Source organism: Bubalus kerabau, chromosome 3 (assembly GCF_029407905.1).
Source record: "Bubalus kerabau isolate K-KA32 ecotype Philippines breed swamp buffalo chromosome 3, PCC_UOA_SB_1v2, whole genome shotgun sequence".
In the NCBI taxonomy this organism is placed as follows: Eukaryota; Metazoa; Chordata; class Mammalia; order Artiodactyla; family Bovidae; genus Bubalus; species Bubalus kerabau.
In genome coordinates, this window is record NC_073626.1 from 138310487 (window position 1) to 138323106 (window position 12620).

Genomic DNA, 12620 nt, shown 5'->3' on the forward strand with positions numbered 1-12620 from the left:
GTCCAAGGGACTCTCAAGAGTCTTCTCCAACACCACAGTTCAAAAGCATCAATTCTTTGGCGCTCAGCTTTCCTCACAGTCCAACTCTCACATCCATACATGACCACTGGAAAAACCATAGTCTTGACTAGACGGACCTTTTTGGCAAAGTAATGTCTCTGCTTTTGAATATGCTATCTAGGTTGGTCATAACTTTCCTTCCAAGGAGTAAGCATCTTTTACTTTCATGGCTGCAATCACCATCTGCAGTGATTTTTGAGCCCCCCAAAATAAAGTCTTCCACTGTTTCCCCATCTATTTCCCATGAACTGATGGGACCAGATGCCATGATCTTAGTTTTCTGAATGTTGAGCTTTAAGCCAACTTGCTCACTCTTCTCTTTCCCTTTCATCAAGAGGCTTTTTAGTTCCTCTTCACTTTCTGCCATAAGAGTGGTATCATCTGCATATCTGAGGTTATTGGTATTTCTCCTGGCAATCTTAATTCCAGCTTGTGCTTCTTCCAGCCCAGCGTTTCTCATGATGTACTCTGCATAGAAGTTAAATAAGCAGGGTGACAATATACCGCCTGCCTTGACGTAGTCCTTTTCCTATTTGGAACCAGTCTGTTGGTCCATGTCCAGTTCTAACTGTTGCAAATCACTTATCCTTCACCAAACCTTTTCACCTATTTGTACTTTTTTAAACCTTTTTATTGCTGCTTCTTTATATCATCTACCTGAAAACCTTCTATTCATTGACTCCCAAGCAACTCCTCCTTTCTGGAACCTTCCCTGATCACATCCATTGAGTTGTTTACCTACTTGTTTGTGTTCAGATGCTTAAAAAGCTAGAGTGCCCAAATAAACTATTGTCAAAAAACGTTAACACTTTGAGAATGAACATGGGCACTAAAGATGATTAGTAATATGGAATTTAAAGTAGTGTGTGTGTGAGTAAATCTATTTTCATACTGGCAGAACTGTAAGTGGTTCTATTCAAACACTGCTTTTAAAATTATAAAGAAACTGAAGACAACCATTATAAAATTTCTGCTTCATATGGTCTCATAGATTTTTAATTTTTAAAGTAAAACTGTCTATAATGTTTTTCAAAGTTTCATTTTATGGTTACTTAATTTTAAATTGTTGACACCTTTAATTGACTCCACTACAGGTTTATAATATTTTAAATTAGAATATACTCTACAGATTTTTGAACAAATTGCTAATTAAAGGAGCTCCTCGTTCTTTTTGTTTATATTGAAAACTCTATTTTACCTCAGATACTTCCACATGCACTATATCATTATACTTTTTGCCTCCATTCTTAGTATAATTTTAAAATAAATATTATTATAAGAAAGAAGTTCATCAAACCTATGCTTCTTTTGAATGCTTCACCAAATTTTAATGCTGCAAAATCAAAGGCCTTCTCAACTTATTTCATTTTAGTACAGAATACAAATTTGTCCACAGAAACACAGAAGACCAGATAAAATGTTCATTTTGGTTTAGATATGTTATTTGAACTCTTATTATTTATCTTGCTGGGTTTTTCCTTTGCTTTATAGAAAAAGAATTCAGTGACTTCCTGTTCATAAATCTTTTTTTAAAAAATAATCACAATTCACTAAAAGTTTCAAAAACTAAAGTTTTTTTTGATACACTTTTGATTGATTTAAAGATTTCCAAATAATTCTGAACAAAATTCGTGTAGGACACTTAGACTGACTTACCCAAACAGTTTTTTTTTTTTTTAATTCAAACATTAAAATCCAACTGATAAGTAGCAAAGAGAGAAAAAGCATGTGTGCACATGGCTGTGACAGAGAGAGAACAAGAGAGACAGACAGAGAGAAGAGACAGAGCAGGGAGAGCAAGGGGGCAAAATGCGGCTGATATGACAACATGACTCCGTGGGCTTCTTCCCAGGATCTATACCTCACGTTAACACCACCGGCTTAAGTAGTTGTCTGATCTGGGACAAATGGCCCAAACTCTAGAAAAATAGTAGTATGACATTTCCCTCAAAATAAAGCCATGAACAGAGGGAAATCAGTCTTTTTTTTTTTTTTCCCATTTTGGAGACTGGCTGATGTATGGTCTTCCCAAACCCTTTACAAAATACGTACAGTATTTTCAAATTGCCATAGGTGTGTATGTATCAAAATAAATGAGAAAACACATATTGTTAATAGATAAACTAACATCCTACCTACCTAGTAGGGCATTTATAATATCCTATTACAACAAAATCCTATTTAAAGAAACTTTGGGAAACTATCCTGCTATTCATTATTTTCCCCCTCATGGAAAAATCCTCTTGTTTATTTGTTTAAACAAAATAAACTGCACAGGAACAATTTTAAATTCCAAAGAGACAACAACTTTGTTTTAAGGCTGCAGTAGCTGATACAGCTTCTCATTGCTACCTAGGTCCCACCTCCTCTATGACCACTGCGATACATTCAGAACCCTGTTAGCTAATGGATATCCTGCTATTCATTCTATAAAAGGAGAAATTAATCAGATGTCCTTGCTCAGTGTACAAACACTCTGTGATAAAGTGCACAACAGGTAATGTCCTTGCTGTAACTGTTAGAGTACCTCATACTGATTCAGGAACATGTGCAGCTGCTGTACGCTGATTCTGAGATCAGTCTCGTTGAACTCATAAGGAATATTCCACCCCAGGGGGCCAAACTTCCGTCTCTCTTGTACCAAAGCATGAAAGAAACAGAGGCCATATAGTAGTTTCTTGAATTCCTCCTGTAATGAGAAGAAATGGTATAGCAATCATTCTTTCTTCCCCAACATTGCATTATGCTTATCATACTTTAAAATCAAAGTAATTACTTTTGCTTATAAATATATCCATGTCAAAGTGAAACTAAAACAGAATTAACTTTTTCACTGGCTATTTAGGCAAAAATATGCTCATTTGTATACATGCTCAGTTGACACACACAGCTTCCATGTACACCAGGTTTCAGAAAGTATAGTGAGCTTGTCTAATTCAATGTTACCTTATATATGTGTGTGTGTGTTTGTGAAGTCACTCAGTCGTGTCTGACTCTTTGCAACCCCATGGACTGTAGCCCACCAGGCTCCTCTGTCCATGGGATTCTCCAGACAAGAATACTGGAGTGGGTTGCCATTTCCTTCTCCAGATATATGATTATATATATGATTTTGGAGGATTTCAACTTAAGCACTGCGAGGCAAAAACTATGAATTCCAATGTTTGTTCCCAGATCAGCATGGAGAAATTTCAAAGGAGATAGTTCAAATCAATTGATAAACTCTACAAGCACTTTTGGATAGAAGCTTTGGGCAGCCTCACAGTGTTTATGTTACTACAGAAGTCCTATGTGCACGCGTGTGTGCATGCTCAGTCACTTCAGTCATGTCCAACCCTGTGTACTATAGCCCTCCAGGCTCCTCTGTCCATGGGATTCGCCAGGTAAGAATATTAGAGTGGGCTGCCATGCCCTCCTCCAGGGGATCTTCCCGACCCAGGGACTGAACCTGCATCGCCTGTGTCTTCTCCATTGGCAGGTGGATTATTTACCCCCTGAGCCACCTGAGAAGCCCATAAAAGTTCTAGAGTCACTGTCAAACACAAATTCAGTGTTGATTCAGAAATCAGAATGTACAATAAAATATGTTAATTATTTGTACCCTCCACAAGGATATAAAAATGGTCAAACTAGAGCCTGAGAAAGGATTTGTGAAGAGATTTCCTTGGAAAGTGCAGCTGCTGTACTGGGAGTCCCCTTGTCCTTATATCCAGGAAGAGGAGAAGAGTATGTTGGGTCCAAGCTACCAGGAAAGAATTCATGGGGCCACTCAGATAATTGATACATGCACCCTGCATCTGGGATAGAGTGCTGCTGCTGCTAAGTCGCTTCAGTCATGTCTGACTCTATGCGACCCCATGGACGGCAGCCCATGAGGCTCCCCTGTCCCTGGGATTCTCCAGGCAAGAACACTGGAGTGGGTTGCCACTTCTTTCTCCAATGCATGAAAGTGAAAAGTGAAAGTGAAGACACTCAGTCATGTCCGACTCTTAGCGACCCCATGGACTACAGCCTACCAGGCTCCTCCGTCCATGGGATTTTCCAGGCAAGAGTACTGGAGTGGGGTGCCATTGCCTTCTCCATGGGATAGAGGGGAAAAATGCAAAATTCATGCCTAGGAGTATGGAGCAGCCTATGGCCTCAGACTGTGGACTTTGGTGCAGAAATCAGTAGCTCTCCTTCACATGATGGGCCAATCTGAGTGAATCCCAAGGAGTAGACAGGGAGCTGGACTAGGAATGTCAGCCAGTGGTCATTTCAGTGATTTTCTTCTCAAGGGGACTTATGTCATGGGGCAAGGAAATCCCAACAGTAAGAGCTGGTATGAAGCGAAGGCTGGAGAATCAAAGGCTGAGAGGAGACAGCCAGATGAAAGGGAGGTGCTGTTGATGGAGTCACAGAGAAGTCAAGCAGCAAAGGGAGCCAAGGAAGAACCCCTGAGAGAACTCACAAGGCAGAAGCAGTCAGCTTCAAATCCCAGCCAAGTCAAAAGGGCTCCAGGCACATGAAAAGATGTTCAACATTGCTAATTATCAGAGAAATGTAAATCAAAAACCACAATGCAGTATTACCACCTCACACCAGTCAGAATGGCTATCAAGTAACAACAAGTAACAAATGCTGGAGAAAGTGAGGAAAAAATGGAACCCTTGTACACTGTTGGTAGGAATGTAAATTGGTAGAGCCACTATGGAAAACAGTACGGAGGTTCCTTCAAAAATTAAAAATAGAACTACCATATGATCTGGCAATTCCATTTATGGGTATATATCTGAAAGAAAAAGAAAATTCTAATTCAAAATGATATAATACGTGCACTCTATTTACAATAGGGTTCATGGCAGCCCTATTTACAACAGCCAAGACATGGAAACAACCCAGGCTTCCATCAACATATAATTGGCTTAAGAAGATATGATGTATACATGTACATAATGGAGTATCACTCAGCCATGAAAAGAATGGAATATTGACATTTGCAGCAACATGGATGAAATTAGAAAATATTTTACTTAGTGAAAAAAGTCAGATAGAGAAAAACAAATACAGTATGATATCACTTATATATGGAATCTAAAAAATAAAACAAATGGATCTATCTACAAAACAGAAACAGACTCACAGACACAGAAAACAAACTAATGGTTACCAAAGAAAAGAGGAAGGAGTATGGGATCAACAAACTAGTAAACATAAAATAAACATAAATCTCTCTGGTGGCTCAGATAATAAAGAACCTGGTTGCAATGCAAAAGACCCAGGTTTGACCCCTGGGAGAAGATCCCCTGGAGAAGGAAATACAACCCACTTCAGTATTCTTGCCTGGAAATTCCATGGACAGAGGAGCCTGGTGGGCTACAGTCTGTGGGGTCACAAAGAGTCAGATACGGCTGAGTGACTAACACTTTCACTTTCACACATGAAATAAACAACATGGATTTACTATATAGCACTTAGGAATTATATTCATTATAATAACCTACAATGGAATATAACCTGAAAAAAACTTAATCATTTTGCTGTATACCTGAAACTAGCACAGTATTATAAATAAACTACACTTCAACAGAAAAAGAGAAAGATGCCAACTCTATCCTTTTTCCCCTATGGTATGAAGCCTCACCAGGCTCAAGGTGAGATACTAGAGAGTAGAAACCTGCTTTTAATAAATGTTGAAATATCAATTAATATATCATGTTGCACCTTCTGACTTCTGATTCAAGACTGGCTCTGCAGTTTAAAATGACTCTAGGTCATTTAATTACCTGACACTAATCAGGAAAGCCAGGAGACTGCGCAAAGTTTTAACCAAGGGCAGGGTAAAGGTTGCCCCCACGGAATAAAATCGAAAGGGAAAGTGTGAGACGAGCGGAAAGGAGCATAAGTTTAACCACAGAGTGGGGAGAAGCAAAGTTAAACATGCTGTGCTGATTCTGCAACTCTTCTGGATATATTAGAGAACTGAGTAAATCAATAAATGTGTTGGGGGTGGGAGCCAGGCTTCTCACCATTGAAGAAGGGACATGTGAATATGGAATGAGGAAAAGCTGGAAAGAACCCAGGGTAGAGCAACAGAAATTGGAGGTATTGGTAGGAACTTGTTACTTCTAAAACATGTATATGAATGTCTGTGTGTGCACGGATTGATTGTCTGTATGCACTATATGTGTGTATGCAGATTTGCATACACATATTGTGATTACATGTATATGTTTCAAAGTTATCTCTAAAAGGATCAGAACTACAGACAATAAATGCTACATGTCTAACACCCAAATCTTGGTCTCTGATACCATTCCCCATGAAACAGGAACCAGCGCTCTTCAGAAAAATGGCTGGTTCCAAGACTGGGGTACAGATCAGCCTGGAGCAGCTTATAACAGAAAGAGAAATAATAGTAATAAGCAATGGGACCTATAACAAGTACAAAAGCAGCTCCTGCTGACCAATTCTGGACAAAACTTGAGCAAAAACCTTAGGAATAGTAATGAATTACTAACCACTGGAGAAGATGTAAAGAATTTGAGTTCACACCTATAAAAGATAAATAGATGAGATAGAAGGGAGGGCCGCTGCTGACAACAGCATGTCAAGTGTCAAATGCGGAGGGAGTTCTGGAGTTGGAATCACCAGAGGAAATAAGTGGGTCCAGCAAGAATTATCACTGACTACTAAATCTGGGTCCCAGGTAGATTTTGATGAGGAAGAGGATATCTTCATGATCCAAAGTGTCTTCTCACAGACTATTCGTTGCAAGGGACAAAGCAGTTATTATAGAGTGAAGAAATCAGATCACACTTCGTCTGGGGGATCAAAATTAGTATCATCAGTGAGAGATAAATGGGCATTGCATGCCTCCCAGTACAAGCCTCTGAGGACATGACTTCTCCCCAGTCGCACTGGGGCTCGGAACTTGTAACCTAAAACTAATCTCAAGGAGTGAGACATGTTCTATTAAAAACAGTCCAGGGAGATGAATTCTTCAGAAATGTCAGGGCCATCAAAGACAAAGGAAGGCTGAGGTAATGGTCCAGATTAAAGGAGACAAAAAAGACATGGCAACTAACTGTGATCCTAACTCTGAACCAATCCCCCGGTAAATCAGGGAAAATGTTCTAAAGGACATTACTTCATCAACTGACAAATTTGGGACACAAACACAAATTTGGGTAGATTAGATACAATAGTGTATCCCTGCTAAAATAATACTACAATAATAACTGTAATTGGATAAGGTAATATCTCTATTCTTAAGAAATAAGAAGACTGAAATATTTATCTAGGAATAATGGGCAGTGACATATCTAACTTTCCTGCAGATGGTACATGTTAACAGGAAGCAAATATAAGTAAAGGGCACAGGGCTGTTCTTTATATTACTTTTATATTTGCAACTTTTCTGTGAGTTTAAAATTATTTCCAAATGAAAAGCTAAAATATATGAACTATGGTGTGCTGCTTTGGCATTTGAGATTTTTGGTTTGAATTTCAGTTCATAAATGCCTGGACTTCTCATGTTTGTGACAACTATTGGAGAGACCTATGGATCTAGAAAGAAGGGAGTGACATTTTGCAAAAGGGCTTCTGTCTAGCTATCATGTGCAGAAATGCCCTCACCACCTACCTGGGAGTAACCTGCTCTCTCTGGGCCAAATCAATGCAAAAGTTTGTCATACAGCAGGCCTTGAACTATAAAGGTCTGACTTACATTTAAATACAGGCTCCCCTTTTTTTTTATTACCCCAGACTTTTGTTTAATGAAAGCACTTCTTTATTCTTAATGTTTTCTTTTGATGTGTATTTAAAACATATTCCAACATCAAGAGTGTGGGTTTTTTAATGGCAAAAACTTACCAAGGTTCATAACCCTCTTAAAAAGAAGTTCTTCCATTTTTAATTATGGCAAAACACTGAGAAACAATTTTAGGTCACAGACATTCACACATAGAATTCTAATCATGAAAACAGTGGGTGGTTTCCCTGCCTGCCTGGTGATGCTAAAAAAAAAAGGACCCTTATGAGTCCCATCAATCAGGGAGTAAAATCATTTTGGCTCTCATTATAGTTATATGGAGGAAATATTTTTATGTTTTAATTTAAAGATATGGCTTCAAATAGCAAAGGGCTCAGCTAATATCCTGAAACAGGATTCTCCAACCTTGCAGATTTGTATGGCGAATGGCTTGCAGCTGACTTTCTAAATAGAAGGCTGCATAATTAATAATACCCCACTAGATATCAGCTGAGCAGGGATGAGCCTAGTGGTAAGATTAAAATAAAATATTAATAAAATTGACTTCGGCACAGTCAATAATCAGTAATCAAAACCAACTGCACCGCAGTGCACGAGGCCTATTTAATTTGCAGTTTTACTCAGCACACACATCCAGGACCACCGGGGGCCACTTGAGTTGCTTTATGGGGCTGAGGTAACAAGACTTAGCCATTACTAACAGGCTTTTTGCAGCTGCCAAAGAACTCAGGGTCAGAGATCGGGTCCATGAGGTAGGAGCGAATGATATTAGCCCGTAAACCTTTCGGTGCTTCATTGGTCATTTTCACTCCATTCTGCAGCACAGACACGGGGAAATTTGGAGATGGGTAACTTGTCAGCCAAATTCGGAAATCTGGATGCGTTGTTTCTATGCTTAACTCCTGCAACAAAAACAAAAAGTCAGATACATAAGATACATAAAATGGAAGGAAAATCTCTGGATCATGTGGGCCAGAAGTGGGAGGAAACAGTTGTACAAAACAGGGCTTACTGCTGCAAATGAAGGCAAAAGCCTTAAAATCTAATACTGCCACCGAAAGGACATACGTCACTGGGAAGGCCCAGCGGGTTGCCACTCTCCCTGATACAATTAAAACACATGACCATAAAGTTTACAAAGGCATAACATAATTCAGAGTTGGCCATGACAAAGACTAAGACATTCCAAAAAATCTTGTGTCTTCACTGCTGTTGCTGAAATGTTTATAGAAATACTTCTCTGCCCCAGAGCCATATTAAGAATGATGTCCTCTTGCTGTAGCCAAGCTGTGAGAATAAGCCACACACTCAGATAAATCAATATTAAGCCAAGCAGGGATGAACAAAAAGGGGGAGGTTTGAAAGACAATAACTGGTGTATCCTGAAGCACTAAACCACATCATTATTAGCGATACCTGTTTATGGGGACAGTAAGGCCTGCTAGGAGGATAAAGGATGACAGAACGCTCACGACTGTTGTGAAGGAACTATCAGGCCTTGGAATAATATCACCAGGCTTTCCCTCTCTCCCGTCCCACTAACTCCTCCCAACTGTCCGTGTCAGTCATATCTGTGCTTTTTAAATTGCAAATCTTTATCAGTAAAAAAAAATTTTGAGCATTCATGTGGTAAAGGGGTGGTTTGGGAGATTGGAAGGATGCTTTTTAATGAACAGTGAAGGTGCCATCCTTTTCTCCTACTGGCTGGCCTATGCCTGGTGACTTAGGTAGCATGACTCCTGGGACTTTGGGTCAATTTCACTCTTCATTGAAGGCAGCTCTTGTCTCTTGGATTGACTCTCTAATGGGTATATGATATGATTTGACAGGCCAAGAGAACAACCCAGAGACAGAGGAACTGTGAGGAAACAGGCACAAACATAAAGCCTCTAATATAAGGCCCAAAGCATGAGAAGATGTTAGTAAGGCAAAAAATACTAAAGAAGTTTTTCAGATAGAAATAAGATTTATTATGGAGGCCTACATTCTCGAGAAAGCATGTTCTCCCAATGAAAGTGAAAAAAAGGCCAAGTGGCTGGAGCACAGAAGTCAAGACAGAAATGCCTGAGAAGCAGGCAATGCTCAGATGAAGAAACCATGATGGGGGCATGAACATTGTCTTCACACAATGGAAAGCCATGGAAAGGCTCTAAGCAGTGAAGCATTATTCATTCACAAGTTCAGTAATTATTGACTGATTATGTCCCATGAGCCAGGCATTATTCAAGGTGCTAGAGGTAAACCAGGGAACAAAAACAGTGCATGCTTACAATCTAGTGGGAGATAGACAAAGCAAAATGGTGACAAGTGGCATAAAGAACACCACAGTCTGCTCCTTAGTGTCAGGTGGATGTCTGGATAATGCAAGTTCTATCAGTTTAAGCCTGAAGGACTGTAAATGAGGAGAGGGCTAGAGTCATGGGTAATTATTTGGACACATTTTTCTCTGTTGAAACCAAGTGCCAGGTTTTCTGTTTACTCAGCTGAGCTACATGGAGTTTTCTTTCTGGAATCTCTGACCACAGAGAGAGGGAAGTATCATGACCCACTACAACAGGTGGGTGGGAGGAGTGCTCTTCTGGTTTCAGATTCAGCCTTGTGGCAGAGTGACAGGCTGTGTGGGTGAGAAGTGAATTTCAGAAAAGTTACATCCTGAAGCCTTCCGGTTTAGAGGGGCCACATGAATTTCCCCCGAAAAGCTTTTTTCATTGTTTTTGGTCCACTGCTGTAAAAAGTAAATTGCTTTCTATTTACCCTGTGGTTTATTCTTATCTTTGAGGCTGTGCCTCTGGATGAAGGATATTTCTGACCCATGGGATGAGAACTCGCCCTTAGTAGGAGGAATTAGGCAAGGCCTGGCCATGGGCTGTCCTCCCGCTCCCAACTTGAGCCCACATCCCCTAAAATCCAGCCAGGCCACTAAACCTGCAACCCACAAATCACAGGACAGGAGTGGAATTACTTAAATGGTATATGCATCACTAATTACACTGGGAGACTACCATCTCATCAAAATAAGCTTGCATTTTTACCTCGCAAACTTTCTCAAGAGTTGGCATCCAAGAGGTGGCAAGGTGACAATTCTGAAGAACAACCCATGTGCCTTCTTTGACAGCTTTTTCTAACATCTTCATTGCTATGGGCCCTTGGCCTTGACCGAGAGATAAAGAGCTAAGTTTTGTTCCTCCGTATCCCTGTATAAGGATAGTGAAGATGTCATTTAAAATCAAATTCTGAAGAAGAATCAATATTATCATCACAGGAAATGCTCATATTAAATACATTAAAATTTAATCATGCTGCATCCCTCAGAGCTCCCAAGCACACACAGCTCTAGAAAACTTTTCCTGATTAAGAAGCCAATAAACAGATACAACACAAGCCAGTGCATGAAGGAAACAGTCATGGCAATAAACGAAACATCCTGTAGGGTCTTTGGCTGCTGAGATAAGAGGCAGAAAAAAGTTAAACAGACTTTCAATATGAGGAGATGAACAAGCCCTGCTATCATGGAGCAGCTCCTAAAATTCAAAGCTGAAAACTATGAATAAAGAGATGAACTTACTCCAGTCTCCTCCAGATCTTTGAATAATTATATCTTAACTAATTTGGTTACTTGCATAAAGTTCAGGTAAAAATACCTATTAGCCTCTAATTTCCATTCAAGTTCATTTAAGGAAATCTGTGGGAATGTTTGCCTGGAATTCATTTCTCCTATATCCTTATTCATCTACACTTTTGGGAGATGGTGTCTGTGACTCCCATCTATTTCTAGAACAATTACCATCTGAATGCCACAGTGGAAGAGTCTTTGAGTTATGGGAGCAGTAGAGGAGAATGCCCTGTCTGAATAGCCACAGTTTATTGACACAAGCAGGTAGAAGCAGCTGAAAACAATAGAGTTTTAAGGTACCTGATCATCAGCAAATTTCAGAAGGGCAGCCATAGGATCCGCTCCAGGAGACAGTATGAATATCAGGGGTGCGCAGCAGTTACTGTCTGCAAATGCCTTGGAGAGATCAAATGGGGGTGGTTCAATGAATGCACGCCCCAATCTGTTGGTTATAAATTCTTGCAGCATTGGAATAACCTAGAAAGGGAAAAGAAAGGATTTGAAGGAATATTTGAAATCTGCCTAAAACCTTAAAAACTTCATATTCAAAGGTATTTTATAATAAAAGACTCTCCATTTGTTTGTGTATTTGTAAACATTGATAAAGAGTCAAAGGCACAGTTGTCTTTTAGATGGAAAGTATACATTATTTAAACAATAAAAGGTGGGTGATATATGTACATATACATATATACATATATATATACCTTAAAAACAGTGTTGGTCCTGATGTGGATATATGTGCAGGTAAATGTGTGTATTGAGAAAGAGGGAGAGAGGGAAAGAAAGACTGAGTGTGTGAGGGTTGTGTGTGAGGGTTGGGAGACAAGAAACAGTAAAGGAATATCTTTACTTAAATATCTTTACTTAAATGTTTTTAATGTCTCCACAATTAGATTCATTCAAACATGGGAAGGTATGAATAACCAAGACATGGAACTAACCTAAATGTCCCTTGACAGATGAACGGATAAAGAAGATGTGGTACATATCCACCCAAAACTATCACAACATTGTTATCAGCTATGTTGTTGTTTTGTTCAGTTGCTAAATTGTGTCTGACTCTTTGCAACCCCATGAACTATAGCACATCAGGCTTCTCTGTCCTTCACCATCTCCCTGAGTTTGCTCAAACCCATGTCCATTGAGTCAGTGGTATCATCTAATCATCTTTTCCTCTGTCACCCCCTTCTC

The 12620-nt window shown here is 39.5% G+C and overlaps 1 protein-coding gene across 1 annotated transcript in view; it reads right to left on the bottom strand.

Annotated features, from left to right (window-relative positions):
- Window positions 1-12620, bottom strand: part of DNAH7 (dynein axonemal heavy chain 7) — a 255094-nt gene that overhangs the window by 24794 nt on the left and 217680 nt on the right. Inside the window, exons 55-58 of the mRNA XM_055572973.1 lie at window positions 11727-11903; window positions 10846-11007; window positions 8515-8715; window positions 2588-2749 (exon numbers count right to left, since the gene is read on the bottom strand). Of these exons, the coding sequence (XP_055428948.1) occupies window positions 2588-2749; window positions 8515-8715; window positions 10846-11007; window positions 11727-11903 (702 nt within the window). The remainder of the gene's footprint in view (window positions 1-2587; window positions 2750-8514; window positions 8716-10845; window positions 11008-11726; window positions 11904-12620) is intronic.